This window comes from Drosophila willistoni, assembly GCF_018902025.1.
Source record: "Drosophila willistoni isolate 14030-0811.24 chromosome 2R unlocalized genomic scaffold, UCI_dwil_1.1 Seg200, whole genome shotgun sequence".
In the NCBI taxonomy this organism is placed as follows: Eukaryota; Metazoa; Arthropoda; class Insecta; order Diptera; family Drosophilidae; genus Drosophila; species Drosophila willistoni.
Window position 1 is genome coordinate 2,864,632 of NW_025814051.1, and position 26,279 is coordinate 2,890,910.

The window sequence follows — 26,279 nt, forward strand, 5'->3', positions numbered from 1 at the left end:
ATCTCTGACTCTTCTGACTTCACTCCAACTGACTTTCTGGGTTTGGTTCGGTTTACTAGTCAAAACTGCAAAACACATTTTTGCAATTTATCCAATAGACGAAGAGTTGGAGTTAAAATGTACAGGAACGAGGGGGTGAGGAATGTACAGAATGAATTTGCATTTTTGCCTGGAATATTGCTTCTTCATTAGCCTGGACTCGTTCACTCACACTGGTCACTGGTCCAGGATGGTCCTGAAGCTGGTCGTTGGTGTCGGTTATGGCAATGGCATTGGCTTTAGCTCTGTATACTATGTGGTTACACAAAAGGGTTGAATTTTCTGTTAAGGGTAAACAATGGCGTACGAATCAAAAATGCAATGAGCATTTTTTTTTGGCTTAACAAGTTTTTGATTAAAAAGTTGGTAAATGCAAATGGAAATTTGGTATCAAAACTGAAATGAAATTACATTACAAACAAGATTATCGAGCTAAATGTAAACCTGCCATCAAAGTTAAATTTTTTTTGTTGAAGCGTTTTTTATTTTAAAAAGTTAAATTGATGGCTTACACGGAAATTTAGTTGAATGTGGTTAGTTGGGCAAGAGTATTTTGATCCCTCCGTTTTAAACATTAACAATGAATAAAGGGCCAGTCTATAATATTTTGGGCTTGTGAGGAACTTCCTCTTCCTATTGTTATGTAGAGCTTAGTCAGTTTTCAGTCCAAGCGATTTAGCATTGCGGTTTGGTATGCCATTATAAAGCAATTTTGGGTAGATATGTATAAAAACAAAAATAAATAAATTACAAATGGGATTTTTAGAAAATAATTTATTTATTTTAATGTCAACTATCGCAGCAGACGATCAAAAAGCTGTTTAAGCCATTTATTCTAATATTTCGTGACTCTAGCTCTTAGAGTCTCTATCATCTAGGTGTTCATACGGACAGGCGGACGCAGGGAGATAGTTAAACTCGGCTGTAAATATTGAAAAATACTTCAAAATATACTTCATCACGACGAAAAATCTTCTGTCTGTACCTCAACCACAAAATATGTATTGACCTAGAAAAATAGGCTATGGTGGATGATTTCTTAATTTTTTAGTAGTTTCTTTGGAACAGACTTATTCCTACTCTTATTTATAATATGAGACATTAATCAAATATAGAAGATTCTTTAAAAAGTTGAGTAAAGAGAGCATTGAATTAAATTATATTGCGTTAAGTCAAATCATTGTGAATCAATTTAAGAAAAATGAAGAAATTGAAATTTTTAATTTAGAACTTACTAAATAGCACGAGAACAAAGTCGCCTGAAACTCCTGACAAACTGAAATATTTTTGAGGCATTCCACTTTTCTGTTTTCAATGGAGTTCTGAATTTCCGCTATATATGTATATATGTAAATTATATTATAACACATCAACTAAGTAAACCTTACATCATTTATACTAGAGAAATGAGTTTTAGATTTTAAGATTTGAAAGAAATAAAAAAATCTCGAATTAAAAAAAAATGCTGTTTCCCAAATGCGTAGTAAAAGAATTTGTACTCAATTTAACATTAAAGTTTTATATAATAATAATTTATATAATATAATATATATAATTTTCCAATGACGTCATGATTATATGCAAAATATGTAAAAGACAATATGGTTTCAATAAGCAAAGTTTGTTTGTTCTTTTCCCTTCTTCAATGATTTTGAAAGTCAAAAACTTAGACCTTTTAGTGATTGATTGAATATCTATTAATATTGCAAATTTCGGAAAGATTTGAATTTTTTTTTTAAACTCAAGGTCGTTGTCATGGGAATATTTCTCGTGAATGACCCATTGTCTCATTATTATGATTATTGCAACAGTAAATTTGTTTGTGGTGTGCTTTTTTGATAGGGGGTCGGCACATTATTCAACATTGCGTTGACATGCAATGTTTTAAAAATTTTAAATTGTTCAACATGAATTAAATAAATGTGCACAATAATGGCATTAATAATGGCAATATACATGGGACATAAAACAATAAAATTAACCATAAAATGCAATCCAGCCACAGAGATTGTCCCATAACCAACTCCACTTTACTTCACTTTACTCCACTCCCCGCTCTTCCCTTGAAAGAGGAGTTTTTTGGCACTTCGATGTGTCTTAATTAGCATAAATATGCATTGCGGCTGACCGGGCACTTAGTGCAGTTATGCAACTTCAACTCTCCAATAGTAAAAGCATTTCATGTCACACTCACATGTGTGTGTGTTGAGTGTTTCTGTGTGTGTGTGTGTGTGTGTCACATGATTTAAGCCACAGTTATTGCATACAAAGCGTAGTGGTCAATCAATTACAATATGGCAAGTAAATTCAGTTCAACTCTCATCTCTCCCCACACTCAGAATAATTTTCCCTTGGAAAAACCCCTTGATTAATTATGCGGGCTGAGACAGCAAAAGGGGGAATATCATCTCTGTATACAATTGTAATCGTTATTGTAATTGTTATTGTAATTGCTGCCACAATTAAGCGAAAATAATTGAAAGGGAGAAATTCAAAAGGCAGTTCAAGTTCAAAGAAAAGATTAAAAGTTTGGCAATTAGGAAATGTTTGTATGCCACATTTAACCTATGCAGACATTAAATATACACAACACATCATATTTGTGTTTCAAATATCAAAATATACTTATTTCATTATAATTTTTAAATTTTGAAAAAAGGTGAAATTAATAAACTATATTTTCCCGCTCTCGTTTAGTTCTCAAAAAGAAGGCGAGTGCAATATTTAAGTTAATTTGAAGTAAATTTTGAATATTGAGCGGAAAGTTTTGGTCAATTTTTGGTAGCACTATAAAAACATCTGATACTTAGAAACTCGTATGACCAAAGGCCTTAAATGGGAACTATCCATATACACATTTAAGTCCAGATTTCATTGCTCCAGTGATTCAGATTATAAAAAATAAATTCAAGATAAGTCTTTCAACGATATCCACTTCGATTTTCCGATAAAGGTTAGTTGTTGGACTAAAACGAAAAGTATACACTCGTTAGTTAAATCTAAGGAAAACTTTTCTTATCTCTATATACTTTTACCATACTTTTGGAAGGCAGCATTGAGTTTAGTATAAATTCTTCATTAGTTTTTGTAACCTTTCCATCCTTTGTTTTCGAAAATCTTTGCGACATAATAAATAAACTATTAATAATTTAGGAACGAAATATGATAAACGACAGCCAATCCGCAACAAATGAAACTTCATGGATTGGCATCAACAATTTCAATAAAAAATATAAATATTTTAGTCTTCATAACTAGAAAGCGATTGACCATCAGTAGAATCGGAGTTCACATCGTCCTCTTCCTCAATAATTGGTGTCGGAATTACGATGCAGCACGTCTCATGAATTTAGAAATCATCAGATATAGATGAGCATATAGAGCTGCTATTCTCAGAGTCACTTATATTATTATTAGCAGTTTCCGAGTCACTCAAATTATAAATATTACTCTCGATGGCAATCGACTGATCGTTATTATGACGGATATCATTAGTATCATTATTATTATTATTATTGTGAGTTGGTCGGTTGTTGATATTATTATTTTCGGCAATTTCTTCAGTATTGGTATTATAAGTATTCTCATTGGTTTCACGTTGCTGATTCTCTACATGCTGCTGAGTTTGATTCAATCTAGTGCGTGAACGATAAGGCCTTGGCTTCCATACTGTATAGGGAACCACACGATTTCGCAGAGTCATATAATATTTACGTCGTTCTGCCATTGTACTAAAATAATATTAATAAATTCTTGATACTATATGTATATCCTATACCGGTTTTGAATTGAATGTGTTTTTGTTGTTTGTTATTCTTCAAACTGTAGAATCAAAGAATATGTGACGATAAAAAGTATTTCAGTTGAAACTTATCTAAAAGTTTCAAGTTTTTAAAAAATTTAGAGATGCAAATAATTGTTTTTTTTTCTCAGCTTTATTTGATTTCTTTTTTTTTTTTTGTGGTTGCTTGTCGTTTTATCATTTGATTATGATTAGGATATACAATATGTATTTTCATTATAGTGTAAATGCTTAGAGCTATACATAAGTAGTCAGATATATGAATGTATTATATATTTAAAAATGGGTTCGTTTGATTCTTAAGCCCAATATTTTTATTTTTGTTACAATCATTCAAAGCATTCAATATATCAATCAACTTTCTTGTATGCAGATATTCTAGGATCCTGATAGAAATGGAATCAACAAATATATTGATTGAGATTTTTTCTCAGTTGAGACATCATCATGAATCGTGGATCATATATAGTACTTATATACGATAGAATGATGAAACGAAAACCAATAAAATATATAGAAAACGAAAGCTAAAACAAGCTTAGGTATTAGAATGCTTAGACACATATGTTATAGATACAGTTATATATTTTGTATAGGGACTATATAATAATGCATATATGATGACGATTATGGTTATTAGAAAAGATTACAAAAAACTTGACTTTTATATTAGACTTTATTTACTTTTGCAACTGTTAATTGTTTTACCCAAAAATTGTCAAATGTCTAATGGATTATAGACACATATACATGTACATATGTATGTGTGTATAAATCTAAATCGTATCACAGATAAATGTGCCCCAAATCGCACATTGGTATAACAAATATTTAATCTAGACGTTTATATATGTAGGTATATAATATTTTCATTTAACTAAACTAAAAATCGCTGGAGGGTTTTTCAACTTTTGTATGTGTGTGTGGCGGGAGATGAATTCTACGCTTGTTGGTTCAATTCTGCCACCAGAGGGCGCTCGTGTTCCAGATCCACGCGCCCGACCCTACTCAACGATGCTGTTGAGGATTATGTGGACCAAAGGCCTGCATGCTGTAATAACGTTCGCTATCCTCTTTGATCACACTAGTCACATGCTGGAACTGACAGGGATGTGATATTTGGGATTTTGGTGGCAACGGAGCCGGTTTAACACGTTTCTGTTTCTTCTGCTTGCGTCCGGGAACCGAGAGAGCAATATTTTCAGGATCACTGACCAAACGTTCGACATGTTGCCACAATTCACGGGCCGCATCTGTGGAATCGAAGCTGAAACCGATCATTTGCTGATGATTTGTCGATAGGCACATTGTGTGAAATGATGGACCAGCAATGCGATAGTTCGAGAGATTATCAATACGATCCGACCACAAGGCAAAGCAAGAGCCACGCTCGGCAAGAACTAAAGTAACCCTGGGAATGGTCCTGGCCCGAGAGTTGCCCTTGTCGTGTAGGATGACGGGAATGCCCGTGAAGACCAAACGCCAATCGCCATCATTGCCAGTGCCCTCATACAAATTGGCCAAGGCGCCGCAGACAAAGATCTCAGTGCCAAGGCCGCCAAAGAAACTCTCCACTTGAGCACGCTCATAGTCCGATAGATTTGTATTGCTTGTGGTGTCGGTGCTAATGGTGTCCGCATCAATATCGGAGGCATTATACAAAGATGTTGTACCATGGGCACTGCTTCTCTGGGCCGATGAATGTGAATGGGCAGCCGACCAATCCGGATGTAGTATAAGCTCATCCCTCTGCTCAGAGGAGGCGGTCCCCTCACTGGATTCCGATGGAGGAGCTGAATCGCTAACTGAGCCCAAGCGGCGACGTGTCTGTTGCTGTGACATCTGCAAAAGAAAATGAAAAGAGCAAAATTAGATTTGTGGCAAAAGCTTTTTAGCTGCTAAAAGTAGAAGCCAAAACCAACACAAAAATAAAACAATTCCCAACACGAAGTGTGGTTTTTCGTTTTTTTTTTATACTCGACCACGTTTTTTATTTCGTTGCACTTGCTGCCAAATTCGTGGTTTTTGTGTGGTCGCTCTGCTGGAAATTAAACACACACAATCAATTTCCGCTCCAAAAATTCCAAATGTAAACACAAGTACCTAAAGTAGGTACCCCCGAACCAAAGCAAACCCTACCTAACATTGAGGATACCTAACTGCATTGAGTAAAATATGCTCAGCAAACCAAGTCAATTGCAACTCTTGGCTAAACAATTTAAGCCAATCAAACTTGGATTAAATAATCATTGCTGAGAGTTATGAGTAATTGTTTAATCAATCAATTATATCACATTGACTTGTTTACCAGTAGGAATGCCCATTGAGTTGTAAATTTCTTGAGAAGTTGTCTTGGTAATAGACTCGACGTTTATTTTCACTTGTCCCGACTTCAAAAACGCTTTTACTTAGTCATTTGAAATGAACTAATTATCATCAAACTGCCTATTTTTAGGGTATAAAAAGAAAAGAAGTTCCTCACTTCTTTCTTTCACTTTTTTAGGAGTATTATTGTTCAAGTTTTCTTGTAGATGTCTGTGTGAAGTCTAACGGGGTGATTAAGTGTCCAATTCTTTTTATGTGGTTAAATGCATTGGATTAAGTCCAAAAGATAAAGGGTCAGAATGTGGCATAGAATAAAAAACTATACTCTAAGAAAATCTTCTTATTTCCCTTCTTGACAATAAAGGATGGGCCCACATTTGGCTGGTTTTCTATTCTACTCAAGAAAGTTCTTCATAAAAACAACCCTCACACTTGACACTAAGTCCACTTAAACCTCGTTGATCAAAATATATTAAATTTAAGTAGTTTGAAATGTTTTATCCTATTAAGTATTCCCTAATTTACACGTATTTACTCAGCCATTTTACAAATTCAGCTCATACTCACTCGCACACATCCTTCTCTAACATTTCTCTAGAGAGAATCTCCATATCAAAGAACTCACGTTCTATGCAAATACCAAACGAGGAGAAAAAAAAAAATAGCAAAAAACCGGGAAAAACTAAAACTTCTACGTGTACTTACAACCAATTTAGAGGCACTCACTCACACATATACACAAAATGAATTGCTAATGAATAAAACCCGAAACAATTTCGCTCAGGTTGTTCAAATAACTTGAATTTGAGTTGGGGGGAACCAAGGCAAATCGTGGCACGTGGACATCAATTGGCACGTTTTAATTAACGCCACAGCAATTGCAGGTCAACAACGTGTAATTAAATTATTTAAATTGTTAATTTTCCACAAATAAGGAAATTCACATCCAAAGACATTTCAGTTAGTGAATGACGAAAGAACAGACAAAAAACTTTAAGTCGAAGTTTATTTGAAGTTTTTCTTTCTAAATGTGTCTGGGTGTGTGTTTGTGTGTGTGTGTGTGCCTCGCATAAATAATCATAATAATAATAATAAACAAAATAAAGAAGATGACGGGAAACGGAAAAAAAGATTGTCCAGGACACTTAGGTAAGGACAGGAAGTTTTCCCTCTGTGCGTGAGGCACAGAGCACTCCTGCACATCCTGACACACTTTGAGGAAAACTTTTCTCTTTCTCTTTGGTTTACCAAAAGTTCCAACTTTTCTTTTTATACACTTACACATGAAGTTACATTCGTTTTGGTTAGACTTTTGTCTGTCTGATTTGACTTGCCAAAGTTCTCGATATTTGTGCTTTTCAATTTTATGAAAATATGGTAAAACCACTTGCTATAAAACCATTTCACTTCTTCTCCCATGTAATATTTTGTTATGTTCCATGAAAATCAGAAGACTAATTCGATTGGTAAGGGTATTGCAATTGTGATAGAAACGAATGTTATCGCGAACCTTTGTTTTTTTTCTTCGTTTGCCTGCAACATTAACGCGGTTATCTATAATTTACACGCACAATGTAGGCGGAGGGGAACGATGGCGAATGATGGTAGAAGGTTCGAAGACCGTTGCGGTGATTTCTTTCTCCTTGATGCACATTTATTGTGCTATTACTTTGTCCATGTCCCCAGTCCCTTGAGTATTTTTTTTTGTCCATGACATGCTCTTTCCTTCCGCCCCCGCACTCTCGTCTCGAAATATCCGTATCTGGGACGAAAAAGATTAATTGCCTCACTTTGGGCCCAAAAGTCTGGGTAAATATATTTAGTGCTGAGATTTATGTGGCTTCATTACAGTCTCGATAGGAGGTTGGGCTCTAGTTCTCTGTAGGGACGAGTTCCTGTCTATGTCATGGTTGTATTTGGTATTTTCTTATTTTTTTTTTTGGTCAAACAATTAAAAATGTTTGTTGGCTGCAAACATTTTTATTGTTCTGTGTCGAATGGAATGAATATTTAATGCCTCATGGCATATCCCCATGGCCTTCGTGATATCGGCATCGGCACAATAGCAACAGAAACAGCCAAGTTCAATGTCAAATTTTGGCCTTTATTTAGTTGGTCTATCCCTCTCCATGCGTTCTATGCGGCGTATGCGTTATATTTTGGTCTCTAGCTGCTGATTTTATTTATGGTTGCGTGTGTCAAGCAGCGAGGGTCATTTAATAAGTTACAAATTGGCTTTAGCAATGTGTTGTTTGATCAATAAAATAGTTTCACCACCTCAAGGACAAATTGTTAGATTTTACCTTTTTGCGCCATTTTGCTAATATCGATTCAAGTTTTTCAAGGCAATAGAAAAGACTGATAAAAGTCTGATTCATGGGAACATCAACAAATGTGTAGAATCAAAAATTTAATGACTTAACGAAGGCCATAAGTTTACTACATTTCCCACACATTGCCTTGCAAGTAACGTTCTTAAGCTAGTTTAAGGACGAAACTTCAAATTTCAAAACATTATGTATGTACATATGTTAATTTTGTTGAAAATTTTAATAGATATGCCATTAAATGTCTAGAAAATAATCAGAAATATATTATATATACATATATATAAGTTCACATTTTCGCCACAACCTTAAAAGAAGTACAATATATAATATAAATATGTGAATTTTGCAGGGCACTGGATCAAAATATATGTTCCTATCGAATGACCCTCTTAATACAAACTATAAAAGCGAGACAAAAGCAAAAGGCTTGTTATTTATGGTGATTGTATTTACCCGTCATATCTGTTGTTGCATGTATTATTTCTCGTTAGTAGTTTGTCTGTTTAAATGAGGCAATTAATTATAAATATGGTTAAATATTTAGTGAAGAATTATGTAATCGATTTAATGACAAAAACTCCAAACGATTACCATAAAGAGAGATTGCTAAAAAGACAAAATGAAATGACTAGCTAGCCAAAATAAGAGATAAATTTTATTTAAATTGTTGAAACTCTGATCTACTTTAAAATTGTATACGTTTTTTTTGCTGCAAGGTTGACTGTACTTCAAAGGACTCAGTTTGAACATTAGTAAGGAATTTACAGACTGACTCCCCTCAACTTGTCAGCCTCTCTCGTTCACCTCACTGCCTAGTTTTGATACATTTATCAAGCAATTCAAAAGAATCAAAATTGTCACAAACGTGAAATTTCATACTTCATTTTTATGATTTGACAAATGCTTGAAATTGACAGGCAACATGAGCAACAACATGAAAAACCCAACATCAAACCATTTGAAAAGCTGTCAAAAACTGGGGAATAAAAAATTGTGAGAAGACCAAAAAGAAAAAGAAAGAAAAACCCACACACAGTTGCTACAACAATTTCAACAATCCATCCATGGGGCAGGTCAGTGAAAATGTGTGCTTGGGCATGACCAATAAATAGAAAGAGAGATAGCGAGAGAGAGACAGAGAGACAGATGGAGAGAGAGAGAGAGAGAGAGGGAGAGAGAGAGAGAGAGAGAGAGAGAGAGAGAGAGAGAGAGAGAGGGTGAGAGGGACAGGTCAGAAGTGCAAAAGAGTTGCAGTGAGTTGGGAAAACGAGAAAAAAGGGAAAATCAAATTGCTTAGTCGCCTACCTAGCAAACAATTGAAACCGTTACCATTGACCATTCGGTCAATTGTTTGAGGAAAAATTTAGAGGCGTGGCTGGTTTTATGTTAATTTCTGATTTATTTTCAACATTTGTTGTATTATTTTCTTTATGAAAACCCACTCAAGTGCAACAGCTACATGACTCTACGTGCTGTGATTTAATTTTTTGACGACGGGCGGCAACAGCCAAAAGGGGAAAATTCAATTAAAATGCACACACATACAAAAAAAAGAAAAGAAAAAAAGCAAGCAAAAAGCTTCGTCGTCTCGCCTCATGTCCTCCTTTTTGCTGTCACTCTATCAGCTCAACTCTCTCACCACCCTCCCTTCCTCTTGTCCCTCTTGTCAGACCAATTTGTTATACGCTCACGTATGTGTATCAAAAAATACTTAAAGTTAAATTGAATTTGTTATTAAACCAATTTGCATGTAAAAATATATATAACGAAAAAACCTTCCAAATGGATTCCAAAAAATTTTAACACCCAAATTGTTTTTTGTTTTTCTGTCTTGCCTGTTCTGATAAAGCCATCAAAGTTGACTCTGTCAACTACTTTATCAAAACTCCAACTGAAGGAGAAAAAAATGGAATATTCCATTTCCATTTTCCAACCATTGGCATTGTTGACATTACCCATACGCCGCGTAAGACTACAGCAAAATATTTTCATAACAAAATATTCCATGGACTAAATTTTAATACAAAGACATCAAAATACTCTGTACTAAGTCTAATAACAAAAGGTACATAAGAGTTGGAGTTCTAATAAGTACAAAACTCTGAACTTGTATACACTTTATTAAAAATGGGCCTTTCAATCAAGTCCTCAAATTGTAAATTTCATCCTTCATGGGATAAACAAGGTTGATAAAGACATATTTATCTATATATTATACTAGATTTCCCCATTTCGTGAAATTTATCAACATCTGTCTATCTTCTGGTAGTTACTAAGCTTATATAATTTATATGGTGCGACTAAGATCAATAGTTAGTAGTAGAAACTAAAGACTATAATGAGGGAGTTAACGGATTCTCCAGCGTATGTATTAAAATATCAATGAGCTTAACAGAGCTTAACAGATCCCTATTATCCCTAGTATTACTTTAGATTTAGATGGGAACTTCAAACTTATAAGGAAAGTGATTTTTCAAACTTGGTTTTAGAAGATGAGTAGGAAAAATGAATAAAAAAACAATATATGCTTTACTCCAAAGATTTAAGAAAACTAGATGAGCTATACTTCTTATCAAAGCGACTAAAAGACGTTTAAAAAGATTAATTATAAAACAATTCCGACCATTTGAGCACGTTTTACTTTGCCTGCTACTTTCCCTATTTAGCATTTAATATACCCCTTTAGACCAACGATTTGCAGGGTATAAAAAAATTGGCATAAACATGCAAATTTGTTATCCACACAAGCGTACAAGTACAAGTACGTTTTTGTCATCATTGCACTGGAGTCTCAATGAGTAATTTGCATGTTAAAAATATTGTTTGCCGCTATTTTTTCTTTCTATTTTTTTTTTTGTTTTTCTGTTTGCAATTTTGATTTTGTTCATGAACTTGACAACGTTCTGACTATATATATAAGTACTATATAGTATATAAGCATCTACTGAGACTATATACAAAGACTGGCATTGTTCAAGGAGAGAGATTGTCAAGTGGTTGACTAATACTGTGTAGAGATATTACTGTGAAAGTTGACGTAATACATGCATAAATACATACAAACATACATACATACATATATAATAACTTATTCCTGGTGGGAGAATAACACATTGGGGGGCAAAATCACGCGCAAGGCTGGCAAGTCATTATATTTTCTATGTGAGAAATCGAACAGAATGTGAGAATAACAAAATGACACGTGTTGGAGCCAGACTGAATACAAAATGGGCTTAGATATGAATCAATAAACATATTTTGCCAATGAATATGAATATGAATCAGTTGTTTTTACATTTAAGTACTCCTACGCAGTTTATAAGTATGACTAAATCGACATTAATGGAAGTCTTAACTTAACATATTTTTGAATGCATTTTTTTGATAAATTTATGAATATTACAAATTTCAGCAAAATTACCCAGCGATGAATATGAACCGAAAGTTCTTGTTATTTTCTAACATTTTCCCCACAATTTTGATAAGACTTGAGCGGAAATTTAAATTTATATTGAATCATCGACAAAACAAAAAAAAAAACTCAGTTACTTTAAGATACAAGCGAATCATTTTAAAAAGAGGAAAACTGCCTAAAATTTCTTCAATTTAATATTGATTGTAAACAAGGATTCAAAAAAAGAAGCGATCAAAAATGCTACAAAATCTCACCTTAAGTTTTGAATAATATGAATATTGAATATATGTAAATTAATCTCTCTTACCATGTATGACAAGAGTTATTTTTGAAAAAGTCTTTTACTTTTTACTATTTTTGCTTTTGTAAAATTTTGAATAATTGCTTTTCAAGCAGCTGCAAGTGGCAAGTCATTGCAACGATTACATGGTAAAGGACTTGAGGCAGAAGAAGCATCATCCTCGGCATAATATTTCAATATTTGCCAACTTGTTCGTTCTCTCTTGAATTTCTGGCATGACTTTGTCCTTTTTACCAACAAACAGGCAGCTGATGAGCCATAGCAACAAGCTGCTTCTGCTGGTGATGCTGCTCATGACTTGGCATAAATAGTCTGCCAAGTCAATTGGAAGATGGCCCAAAGGCCCATAACAATTGCAATTTCGTCGAAAGCTAAATCGCTTTTTTGGCAAGCCCTATTCAATAGTTACACTTTTGTTAGTTGAACTTTCAACCTACTATCTACCCATTGAGCCCATTCCCTGATCGGGTTAGTGTGGCGCACTTGTTGACTCGACAAAAATGTATATCTGTGGGAGAAAATAGTATCACATAACTTTTTAATGTTACCAGAGTCAACTGGCTCTGAACAATATACAATGTACTATATATTTTACATTTAAAATTAAATTCCCACAGGCAACTACAATTATACAATAGTATGAGCAAGGTAAGTGTGTGTGTGCATGCGTGTGGAAGTGCAACAAGTGGCCCTGGCTCCTACTACTCCACCTCATCCACCATCATTTACTTTTCCTCCTTCTCCTTTTTCATTCCTCATCTAGTCATTGCTGTGGAAAATTGCCTCCGGTTGCTGGCTGGTTAGCGTGTCGACTTCGACAGCAACTAAACCTATTTCACTGCATTTTTAGCACATATTTTTTTATTTTTTGTATAATTTTTTGTATGCTGTGTTTTTTTTTTTTGTAGACAATTTGCATTTTTTGTGCTTTGGCATGCAAGAGGCCTTATTAACTACTTCCTTTGGTGCTCTTTGCTGCTTGCAAATTGACACTTTCAGCTAGTTTTCGAGCTGGTTAAATAATAATTGTTTAAAGAGATAATCATCTGTCAAAGTGTCAGATATAAAATATCAGTAGAAGGAACACTAAAACTGATTCGATTTGATTTCATGATGAGGTTGGCAAAATTCTCAACTGGTTTATTCTTAAACGAAAATCTGTGATTGGAAAAAGACTTTGATATATATTAACAATTTTGAATGTACATATATAAGAACATTAAGGTAAGTACGTTATGTAAGTAAAAAAGATCTAGTTAACAAAAAGTTAAGAAACATTTGGATATTTCATTTGAAATGTATATGAATGTATGTAAATAAAATAAAATATATATATGATTGGCAGATGTCGTTAATTGCAGAATTTTGTTTCAGAGTTTTCCTTCTACCTAACTCTTGTTAAGCTCAATTACAATAAGGTTTTGAGTTTTACCTGAAAAAAACATATGGACCAAACTCTCGTCCATTAGTACCTGATTAATATATATAAATAAAGGTACAATAATATTCAGGTATGCAGAGGTCTCTTTGTAAATATTCAATATATTTAGTTGCGAACTTCTCATCCAAACATCGTGTCTGACTAGATTTTTAATACTGAGACATAAAAGTTTTTAAAATTGAGACCCTACTTTTTCCTGTCTTTGATCAGGAAAAATTAAAGTTTTCCCCCAATTGAAAGAATTTTGTTCCATATAAGTAAAACATATGTAATTATGGATTGCCTGAGGCTTATGTTAATCATGGTGACATTGTATTTAAATCTGGAACATTTTCCATTTGCATAAGTATGTATGCATGTATATTATGAATCTGTTTTAAAAATCTGCTGACACATGCTTCACCATCAGTTGGTACTTGTTCTTACTTATTGACCTTATCAATTACACCATAAACATTGTCCATTGAACAATGTGAGATGCGGCAAAACCCACTCTCTGTAGACGCATGCCTTCCTCTCTTAGTTCGTGTTCATGCTTACACAAAAAAACTTGTCCAGACTTTGATAATGATATGGTACAGCTGCTGCTGTATAAATTACTATCAGGACGCAAAAATGAAACAAAAGCTGGCATCAAGGCAGAGGCAATCGTTCGGTCGCACGCATCATCATCAACTTCATCAGCGGCAACATCATCATCATCATCATTATCATCATTGTTGTAGTCGTCAACGTTGTCTGCCTCGTACCATTATCAGCTGGACAGGGTGAGGGGATGCCTCAGGGAGATAACTGCCTGCGATAGTGCGAGTGTCCGGCATTTGCCGGCTTAGGTATATATATATAAACATGTACATATGTACCTAAGTATATAACATACATAATGATTTTTTTTGGTCAGACAGCATTAACTTGCTGTATTGTCAGTTACCCGAGGAGAGCCGTTGCGATCGCAACTTTCGATTTCGTTCATCATCCTCTCATCATCTTTGGGCACTCATCATTGTTGGCATTGCCCTGCCAACTCATAAAAAGTTATCTCTGAGCATTCCCTTAGACAGAAGACAGAAGGAATCCAGCCAGAGATTCAGTCTAGTCCCGCCTGCCTGAGCTGCAACATCAGCAACATGTGGTTGCTCTTGCCGATTTTACTCTACTCGGTGATCTTCCTCTCAGTTCGTCACATTTACAGCCATTGGCGACGCAAGGGATTCCCATCGGAGCGAGCGGGTCTCTCATGGCATTTTCTACATCAGGCCTATCGACGTGAATTCCGGCACGTGGAGGCCATATGCGAGGCATATCAGGCCGGCCGTGAGCGTCTTCTTGGCATTTATTGCTTCTTTCGGCCTGTCCTGCTCATACGCAATGTGGAGTTGGCTCAGACTATATTGCAGCAATCGAATGGCCACTTCAACGAATTGAAATGGGACTATGTGAAAGGTTATAAACGTTTCAATTTACTTGAAAAATTGTCACCAATATTCAGCTCAAAGCGCTTAAATGAAATGTTTGGTAAGGCCGAAAAAGTGGGTGATGGCATGGTAAGACATTTGCTGCAAAACATTAAGTTGAGTGAGTCTAATGGTACGGGTAGAGATTTGGAATTGGATCTACAGCAATTACTGAGAGTGTAAGCTAAAGTCAAGACCTTTAGAATTGAAATGACATTTTTAAACCTTCCTTATTCTTATTTCTTAGTTATGCCATCAATATTATTGGAAGTTTGGTCTATGGTTTGGATGTAAACAACTTTGAGCAACAAGATCATATACTAAGCAGCTATGTAAACCATTATAGAGTCTCCAGTAGCATGCAATCATTGTAAGTTTACATCGAGTGCCGCCCCATCATATAGATCACACTTATTGACAGTGTTGGTTAATGCTTTATTCATTCAGCACGCTAGGTCGTTTGCCAAAAAAATCTTCATTCACCTATCGTTTGCGTGATTTAATCAAGCAAAATGTTGAACTTCGTGAAGATGGAGGTCTTATACGTAAGGATATCTTACAATTGTTGGTTAAATTTCGTAATGGCAATGATCTGAGTGGCGACAAATGGCAAGTGGAGCATACTTATGGTAAATTTCCTTTTCCCATCTTAACAATCTTTAAACTATACGTATACATATCTATTTTTTAGAACAAGACAAAGTGTTGTCAATCAAACGTTTAGCCAAAGTAGCTGAAGATCTATTGAAAATCTCATTGGATACTATTGCCTCGACTACGACCCTTACGCTTTTTGAAATTTCGCAAGAACCTCTAATAGTTGAGAAACTGTTAGCTGAAATCAAGGAATTGAGCAGCAATGAAGATGGCCACTTGAAATTTGAAGAATTCGATGGCCTTAAATATATGGACATGTGCCTGAAGGGTAATATTTTCACTAACTTCACTTAATTAAAAAAACTTTTTAACGATTTCGTTCATTAATAGAAACTATACGCAAATATCCTCCATTGCCCATTATTGAACGTATTTGTCGCAAGACTTATACCTTGCCTAATACAAAATTTACCATTTCTGAGGGCAAGACTCTAATGGTTCCCTTGTTGGCCATACAAAGAGATGAGAAGTATTTCAGTGATCCGATGAAATATAAGCCAATGCGTTTTCTACATAGTCAAATGCGAGATAATGACACAGATTCCTGCCAGGATATCAGGAAACACGATGCTTTTCTGGGCTATGGCATAGGTGGTGCTCAGTGCGTGGGTGAGTTTGGCTAACATATTTCAGTGCTCAACTTAGTTACTAACTAATGTTCTTCTTTTGCAGCTCAAAACTTTGCTAAAATGGTCATCAAAATTGCTTTGATAAAACTACTGAAAAACTTTCATATACAATTGGATTCAACATTAGCTGAATCAGTGGAAATTAATCATCAACCTGCTCCATTCATACAAACAAAAGATGGCCTTAAAGTGAAATTAAAATCACGTAAAATTAAGTCATAAGTTTAGACATTTAATTTTAAGTTGCACAAATAAAATTGTATAAGTTATGCTGAAGTCAATTTTGTTGTTATTGGTGACTTCGTTAGCGAAAGGAATTTATTTCTTTTTGCAGAAAGCTTGTTGTTTTTAAATTAGTCAATCCATAGATATTACATACTTATTTATGTTCATATGTGTTCGTGTATATGTGACTGTTGTTGTTTACGTCAAAAAGGGAGAATCTCATCAAGTGGAAAAGATACGATAACAACATGTTCTCCGTGCATTTCAAGTTTATCATTAGATTTGATTTGACTTTTCTCATTCATTGGTTCATTCATAAGCTCATTCATTCGTTCATTCATTCGAGTTCCAATCCAAAACAGAGAGAAACGTCAAATACCATGGCCATCAAAATTGGCATTGCCTTGACAACCCCCGGGATAAGCCAAACAATTTCGCTTACCATTTCAAGTTGGCACTCAAACAGCGTGCCGCAATCAGGCCTAATGAAGCCGCAATTAGGCCGTATTATGGACACATTTATCAGTCTGTCAGTCAGTCTCTTTGCTCCCTTTTGCACTTATCTATCCATCATTAAAAACAGTCTATACATCTCAAACACAAATGAAACTAATCACTTTTAAGTATTTTTCATTGAATAATAAGAGCCAACACTTTTGAGCCATAAAAATAAATTAAACTTTCTGTGAGAGTACAAAAAGAAAAAAGGAGAGAATGAAAATAGTGTTCCAAACAAATGCCTAATGAACTGCAGGCTTTAAAGAGCTTTTACTATTTTTTTATGGACCCATAGTTCACTTTATGATTAACTTTTACAAATTACTACAACTGCAACCCGTTGATTCTTCAATGCAAAATTTATGAGCACATAAATGTCAGAAACAATAAAGTTTTTATTTAAAATTTTTTCATTTTCCTTTCAACTGTTCAATTTAATATATTGATATACATATGTATCTGTAATATAAGGTTAATTGACATTTTCATGCCGATTTTCATTCAATAGGAAATTTATAAAAAATATACATTTTTTATTATCGAGCTCCTTTACTTTAGATTATTATAGAAGCATCTTCAATTTGGAAGTTAATTTTTGGTGTCAGCTAAGGTAATCAAATCATACACTAATCTAAATCAATTAGAAAACTGTTTTTCAAATACATTTTGTAGGGAAATCTTGATAAACAAATAGAGTGGAGGATTGAAAATCGATTAAATTCGAGGTAGATTGAATTAATAGATTTCCTTTGCAGTTTAGCTTTATGCAATCTTTTAAAAACATTGTAAATCGTGATCAGTTTGCCACAAGTGAAGAATAGAACCAGTTTTAATTGAGTTTTAAACTGGATAAACTTCATTTGTCTACAATTTCACCATGCGAAATTTAAAACTGGCTCTTGATTGATCAATCTGATAGATATATTACCTAATGTCATTTACCTTGTGTAATTAAGTTTGCTCTAGTGGGGTAAAAGACGACTATCTATAAAACAATTAACTAAAGTTTAATAATACCCTAATACATATTTTTTCCCAATTCACTCTTCGAATTATTTGGCATTTTTTTAAACAAAATTCGAAATGCATGGATATTGGATTCTACATTAAAGTGCATTTAGTGCCTTGTTTTTTCCTTTCAATATATAAAATCAACATGAACTATATCTGACACAAGTTTAACTATTTAGTTGTCTAGTTTTTCAAATTATCTCAACAAACTTTTAACTTGTCGCAATCAATCAATTTGGTAAACCGTTTTATGTCCTATCCCCAAAGATACAAATGTATATTTTCTTTTTTTACGTAAACAATTTAAAGACTAACCAACAACAGGAACAAGAACGACAACAACAAGCTCTAGTGGAACTCTTCACATGCTGTGACCCAGTTTTTCATATTCTCTGGCAAGTGCCGAATATAAATTGCATGGCAGATTCTTTCACCTCCCTACACACATACATACATACATTCAACACTGCCTCTCCCCATCTGGCTGCCTATCGCCCCTCCTCTCCTCTTCATATTTGGCCATTCTGTCATGGGTGTGAACTCAACTCCCTGTAGAACACTCTGCACTTTTACCATTGTCCTGGTTACATTTTTTAACATTACTCATTGTATATTAAGTGGTCAAAATGCCAAAAAAGAAGGAAAAGAAAAACCGTGAACAAACAACAAAAAGATGAAAAAATTTTCTCCCCAAATGAAAGAAATTGTTGCCTTTCAACGCGACCTTTAAGCAAAAATTTGTTCAGCATAAATTAAGAAATATTTCTCTCTGGAGACTGGAGACTCAAAGAGACATGAAATATGAGTAATGGCTTAAATTGTTGCTAATTTTTATGTAAATTTTTTTTCTCTTCTCCCCAATTAGTTGAATGAAAATTTACGTACCATTGTTGCAAGATTTACGATTTGTGTCTGTAATGAGAGAGAAAAAAATGGGGGAAAATATTATTAATTGAAATGTTTTTGAAAAAAATAGTAAACTGCATTTGTTATTTAGGTGCATATATGGCAATTTGTTAATGAACTTTTATAAAAATAAACAAGCAAACAAACTTGATCCAAACTTGTTCACATGGCAAAGTGAAAGATACGAATAAACCTCAACTTGAAACTGAAACTGAAAACTAAAAACTCAAATTGCATCTGACATAAAAGGTTAGTCGCTGCTGTAGTCTTTTTTAATTAGCCAATTGACATATGACTTTTGTGTGTCCGTTTGTCAAATTGTTGTTTCTTTTTTTGCTTTTTAGATGTTGTGCAATATATATATATATATATATATATATTTATATACATATATATACGTATACTTGGGTAGCTTAAAAAGGCAATCCACATAGTTAAACTTTTTTCTTTTGTTCGAACATATATGTATGACAAAAAATATGTTTGCCATTTGCATAATAACAAGTTAATATGTTAGGCATTTCTTTTATAACACATTTGCATAAGCCATAAATTAATGATAATATTTAAGAAAATATTATATATTAATATTATAAGCTCATTATGCGAATTTTAAACTATTCAAATGGTTACATAAGATATTTTTAGAACTTTTTACAGACTTTTGTGAGTGGGTGTAAGACTTTAAGGTATTCGATCTAACATCTTGTTTCAAACCTTTGTAAATATATATGGATATGAATTCCGCCAATATCGTTACTATATTTGTTTGTTTCAGTTGACAGATAAGGTAAGGTGTGTAATACAAGGTGTGATGGAAAAGAAAGTGTAAGAAATCAATAAAAACTATTCATATGTCAAAAATGAATAATATAACATTTCCAAATTGAATTGGACATGGCAAAATCTAAATAATTATGCAATTGGCAAAAGAAAGTATTGTTTATAAGAAACACAATATCCTAACTAAATATCTTGACTAATTTTCATTAATTTGCTTTATTTTAGCATTAGTTAAATTAGGTACATTTAAATAGGCAATTCAATTGGAACGTCACTCGATCCAAATAATTGATAATTTATAAACATTAAATATTTCATATTATAGTAATATTTATTTATTTAAATATTTTGAAATATTTTATATTGACTATTAATAAAACATTGAAATTTTTATAAAATTATATAATCAATTTTGTAACTTAAAATTTCATATTCTGCTTCGTTTGTATTTTAGGAAACTTTTAATTTAGTAAACTTAGCAGGATCTTCTATAATTATATGAAGTTTAATATCAATCAATATAATTAAAGTTTAAAAAATTGAAATTTTGTGGTTCGACAAAATAAAACTTCTGAAATTGCATTTCTTAAATTGAAATTTGTTGTGAGACCTATTTTAATTTAATCTTTCCAATGAGCAGGCTATATAGGTATATACGCAAATTTTGCAAAATATCATTTTTAATGAGGGAGAAATTAAAATAATTTTTATACATTAAAGACCTTAATTTAGTCAAAATTTAGAACAAATTTTTCTACTTGAAAAATAAAGCATGACTTTATCGAATTAGCGATTATAAATATGAAAAAAATAAACGGAATTATGCTAATTAAATTGTTCAACTTTATTAATAATAATTGAAGAAACTTTTTCACTTCTCCTCTACTATTAAACCATCATTTCAACTTGAGCAAAAATTCCATGTCTAATTGCATGAGAACTTTTTTGCCCACAAAATGATACTCAGCTTAATAGTTGTGGGCAACCACAAACTCCTCTTGGTTATGGTCAACATTTTGAATATTTCACACAGTCAGCTAAAATTATATGAGAGAATTATCATCAAAAATTTAACAAGAAGACAGAAAAGTAAAGTGCGAGCAAACCCACGCGACCTCAAAGGCGGGGCTCAAAGAGAAGTAATCATAAAAGATACAAAAATTGAATAAATGTGTTGGCCTTTAATTCTGCTACTTCTTTATATATTTCTTTCTTTTATTTGTTTAACAATTAAACTTGGGTGTCGAGTGTGAATGTGTGTGTGTGTGTGAGAGTTTTATTATTATCATTTTGGTGAGTAACTGCTATATGAAGAAAGGGTCTGACAAATTGTGTGTGAGAGCAGAATTGCTGTTGAAATATGTAGAATATAGACACGAACTGACTTTGAGTTAAGTTTCGGTTGGGTTGGGTGGCTTTACTTTTTCAATTTGTGCAGCATTCACATAATTGCCACATGGAGTAGCATGCAACTGCAGCAGCAGCAGCCGCCGCCCTTCAAACTGCCATGAAGTTGGAATGACTCGGCAGCATCTTTTGATGATAATGTTGGCTGGCTGGCTGGCTGCTTGGTTCTGACGATGATGACGTTTATATAAGAGGATGAAGATGTGAATGTGGATGAGGATGGGTGATGAGTGTGCGTGCAGCTGCTGTTTGTTGATTTGTTTGTTTGCCTTTATGCAGTTTTCACTGTGTCTCTGTCTGTTTGTCTCACTGCAAGTCTGTACACAGTTGCTTTAATTATTGTCAGCCAAACTGTCGCGACTCCTCCTCATCCTCCTCGCTGCTCCCCTTTTATTCACTGTGTAGTTCTTATGTAGCTATATTTTTATCTGTTTCCGACTTTTAATTAATTTATGTGTCTAGGCATTATTCCCGAGGTGCCATTACGCCAAAGAGACCGATGCAAACACACACAAAAAACAGAAATATTAAAAAAAATCTTCTTCTTCTTTTTTTACCCATCTTCAGTATGCTGAAACTTTAACTTTGACAATTGCAGATGTGTATGACCCAGTTCTTTATAACAGAAATTGGCAGACCTTGTAATTATTAGTTGTCTTTGTAGCGCATTAGTTATAATTAGTTTGGCTTTAAGTCACTTAAGTGGTTTCAAATGGAACTTTTTTTTTTTGCTTGGTATCTTTTGTTGTCAAAGATAAGTTGGTTTTAAGACGTACAGTTTTATTTCTTATAGTTTTTAAAGTTCAAAGATTTGTTTTACTTGTTGAAACTACTACGAGAATATGTAAAGATAGGATCTTTTAAAAGAAAACTAAGAACTAACTTTCCAAAGTCATCATGAAATTGAAGTCTCAAAAAGCATTTGATAGAAACTAAACAAATATAAAGCTACTTTTAAATATTTCAACTTGTTTTATTTTTAATAATCCATTGGATACAAAAAAACGGAAAAATGTCATTACTTAATTTAAAGAAGAATCTTTCAATATAAATTTAATATTGTGGTAATTTAGGGAATCGTTGGAAAAGAATCTTTAAACTGTTTTTAAATCAAAAATTTGTTTTATTTTAAATAGCAATTTACAGGAAGACCTTTTTATTAACCAATTTAAGTGAAATCTCTTAACCTTCATTGTCAATTACCTTCTGAAAATTGTGAAAAGCATTTATCATAAAGAAAGCCGAAACTAGATAACTTAATTAAATTAATGCCAAAATCAATCTGCATAATTTTATGATGCGGGGCAAAAAAGACATAAACCAAGGCAACTTTTTGGTAGAAAAGAGAGGGAGCAACAATGACAGCAGCAGCAGCAGCAGCAACAACTAACAAACAAACAACAGGGGCAACAAGAAGAAACACAAGAAACAACAACAAACAAACAAGAACATCCGCTTATCGCGATAAATCAAAGCCACGAGTGTTGTTAATTTTCCAAGAAAATCAGATGGAAAATCTGCCTCGGAAAGTTGTAGCTGGAAGGGGGAAGCCAAAAAATAAAAGGCCACATGTATGATTGTGTGTGTGTGTGTGCGTGTGTGTATATACCATAAAAACAAGTTAAATTTATGTTTTCACGGCAAAAATTATTATCATCTTAAGGCAAAGCCGAAAAATGTCTTCACTTGAGTTAAGCTGAGTTGGGTTAGATGCCTCTCAGGCTCGTCGACACGTTGCCTTCGTCCTTTACACCCACCATCCCAACCCCCCCTTTTTTGACTTCCATAAATGTGTGAGTACATTTCATTTTGTGGCAAGTTGAGTTGCTAATTCTAATTAAAAGCAACAGCAACAACAGCAGCAACACTAGAAGCACATGCCCCAACAGTGGTTGAGGTCCAAACAGGGGAGTCAAGCAGAAAATTATCAACTCTCAGTAGGGGGGAGATCTGCACAGGGAGATATGAAGAAAAGAAGAAAAATACATGCCAAGACAACTTCTGCTTGGCTAGTCCAATGAAAATCATACAGTATTCTAAGATCAAGAGACGACTTCTTGAATACCTCTAAGAAATTAAGATGTATACTAACTAGCTAAACCGAAAACTTTTTATATAAAAGACATTCTATCATCAAAAATTTAAGTTAGTGTGAGTTATTAAGACTCTCATGACCTTTTTTAAAATTTATTTATTATTGGCTATTACATGTGATTGATTTCATAAACATTTGAAACATGATAATCTGGCATATATTTCGATAATCTTTCGAAATCTCTCTTTCTATTATCTATCTCCTACCTTTATAAAGAGATCTTGAAAATACTTCTTCTATATCCTTTCATACATTCTAAACGTTTACAGGGTAGGTAAAATGAAGATATAAGTCGATGGGGGGAATATGTCTGCTTTAATTTCAAGCGAAGTAAAAAAAAAACATTGTGGGGAATTTCTACTTGATATTAAATTGTGCACATTTCCGTGTAACCGGAAATTAACCAAAGTTTGTCACATGGAAAGAAACATAATAGAAAACAAACAGGGTGTTTTTCTTTTGGGCTGCATGATTTTCCTTCCCACATCTTGCTTGTAAATTTTCAAATTTAGAAATTGAAATTCATATCGTTAAACACATTTAAATGCGACATATAATGGGTCTATATTTAATACACAAACGAACACACCGACACAGGTGTAAATTATGTATATTAAGTTTATTCCTTATTGTGACATAAATTTACCATTTACAATTGAATATAAGAGAAATTAGCGTAAATTATGTAAAGTCAAACAGGCATTAAATGCAAACTATCTTCTCTCTTCATCTGTATGTGTGTGTTTGTGCTAATTTAATTAAATTAAAATGCATAATTAATAACAGTTAGAGGAACGTATATCAACCGCATGCATTGGCAATTTATTTTCAAATGCGCGTTGCCATAATTCATGGAAATTGAAAATTGTTACATTTGTTGCTGTTGCTGTTGTAACACATTTGGCCGCAGTTTAACTTAATTTATGATAAATGTAAATCAGAAATGTTAATTCACAAAATGAATTACAAGTCAAGCGTTAAGATGACCCATAAATGGGCTTAAATCTTAAAGGGCGTTCAAGTGAAATGACAATAAACTTCAATTTGAAAGGAAATTCTCGAAAATGTAAATGGAAGTACAGTTCTGCAGGCTACATAACCTCACAAAGTAGTGACATAACCTTAAACTATTTAAGTTTAATGCGTAAAACCTAAGTTTGACATAATTAAATACCATCGTAAGAGAGTTTTTGATCTTTGGCTAATATTGAAATATTATTAATTGCGTTAATTGTTTAAGAAAAAGTTCTGAAAGTTTTCTTCATCTTGTAAATTAAAAGGAATATAAAATTAATTTGTTTTCCTTTCGTAAAATGTAACTCAAAAGTTTTTTTAATACTTAAATTAGTCTGAAAACTTAAGCAGTTAATTTTGAACTTCTTAATTCTTGCTACAAAACAAAGTCAAATCAAAGTCTGCAGATAGAGTACTTTTTTATATGGTATGTACATCAAGAAATAAGTACTTCAGGTATGAAAACTTGTTTTAAAGGCCTTCAAATTGTATTCAAATACTTGAAAATCTTTTAGATTGTTAGTATAACATTAACTACGGAAGTGTTACAAGTACTTTCTACTTAACTGAAGTATTGTTTATTTTATTTTTAATAACCATAAATAGATAGTATTAGCTGTTAGCCTTATACTATATGTGATTCGCATTGCAATCAACATAGGAAATGGTATTAAGTCCTACAGGAAGATTATTCACAATTTCTCACCGTTATGAGAGTAATTTTCGGACACATTCTTTGGCATTTCAATGTCTTTTAAAGGACATTGAAAATATGATATGTATTTTCGTTTGCCAAATTAACTTTATCAATTTCACATAGATTATAATATATAACTGAAGATTTTCCTCACACACACAAACACATACTCAAATCGGTTGACTTAACTTTACGAGTGTTCGTGTGGTTTGTGTTTGCAGAGAGTTTTGACAAAACTTTCTTGACAATATATTTAAGCTTGGCAAACTAAAGTCTACACGAAGTTTTCACTTGTGACCACAATGGCAACAACTCCTACAACTCAAACACAGTTTCCCCACCCCCGGATCACTGCTCTCTACCTCTTTCTCTTGGCTCCCCTTATTTGGTGTGCCACACACTTGGTTGCACTTGGGCACTAGTCAAGTTGTAGTTGGATTTTTTTTCTTTCCTTTTCATTTTTGGGTAACTGTATCACCAAGTTTACATTGTACTTGCTTACAAATGGGCCGAAGTCGGGACAAGAACATGTTGTATATTAACCAACCTAACGATACCGCACACACACACACATACGCATCTTACATCTCACTACAAGTAGAGTTTAGAAAGAGGCAAAATGTGGGAGGCAAATTGCAGCTCTCTAGCTCTCAGTTTGTAGCTCGAGCATATACCAAGTTAACCTCTAATTGCCATTGCCCCAAGTGCACTGAGCAGCAATATGCTAGTCATTTTTTTTGTTAAGGATAGCAATGGGTACAATACAAGGGCCAAAAAGGGCGGGGAGGAGTGGTTAGTGAATCGGGGTGTGTGAAGCAAATGGTAACTGAACCGCACAGTCCCGTTGCTGCTAATCAAATGTTACAAGCGTTGTACTAGAAGCAATTTTTATTGTAGTTGCCGCAGGGCAACCCCTTCTCCCATAAACCCTACCCTACTACATACATATGTCGGGTATATATAAACATATACCAGATATGTGTATAAGTATGGATATAAAGTATAGCTGATGTTGTTGTTGTTGATGTCATTTGGCTGCCATTGTTAAAAGAGGGACACAGTGTGTGTGTGTATGTGAGAGTGTGTGTAGGTGTGTTCAATTGATAGCCCAAAGGCAATCTGGTACGCTTCGAGCTAGGGGTTTGTCCCGTGTTTGTATATAAACTTTAACTTTATTTACGTGCCTGATTAGAAAGAAAAGAGAGTCGGTGCTATGTGGTGCCGCAACCCCGCCATGGGCTATCAATCTA

The 26,279-nt window shown here is 33.7% G+C and overlaps 2 protein-coding genes across 2 annotated transcripts in view; one reads left to right on the plus strand and one right to left on the minus strand.

Moving 5' to 3' along the window:
* Positions 1 to 3,988: 3,988 nt before the first annotated feature.
* The window catches only part of LOC6641743, a 51,024-nt gene continuing 28,733 nt past the window's right edge, over positions 3,989 to 26,279 (minus strand). The window contains exons 3-4 of the mRNA XM_002064485.4: positions 19,013 to 19,039; positions 3,989 to 5,683 (exon numbers count right to left, since the gene is read on the minus strand). Coding sequence (XP_002064521.3) covers positions 4,850 to 5,683; positions 19,013 to 19,015 — 837 coding nt within the window. The 5' untranslated portion in view covers positions 19,016 to 19,039 and the 3' untranslated portion in view covers positions 3,989 to 4,849. The remainder of the gene's footprint in view (positions 5,684 to 19,012; positions 19,040 to 26,279) is intronic.
* On the plus strand, positions 14,754 to 16,647 carry LOC6641742 (probable cytochrome P450 310a1). Its single transcript, XM_023175462.2, has 6 exons — positions 14,754 to 15,286; positions 15,355 to 15,477; positions 15,555 to 15,736; positions 15,799 to 16,032; positions 16,095 to 16,373; positions 16,437 to 16,647. The coding sequence occupies exons 1-6, from the start codon at positions 14,781 to 14,783 to the stop codon at positions 16,613 to 16,615; spliced, it is 1,503 nt and encodes a 500-aa protein (XP_023031230.2). The 5' UTR covers positions 14,754 to 14,780; the 3' UTR covers positions 16,616 to 16,647.

Coding starts and splice junctions, on each gene's coding strand:
- LOC6641742 (XM_023175462.2), top strand. CDS start 14,781: ATGTGGTTGCTCTTGCCGATTTTACTCTACTCGGTGATCTTCCTCTCA. Junction 15,737..15,798: donor GCAAGTGGAGCATACTTATG/GTAAATTTCCTT, acceptor TCTATTTTTTAG/AACAAGACAAAGTGTTGTCA. Junction 16,033..16,094: donor TATGGACATGTGCCTGAAGG/GTAATATTTTCA, acceptor GTTCATTAATAG/AAACTATACGCAAATATCCT.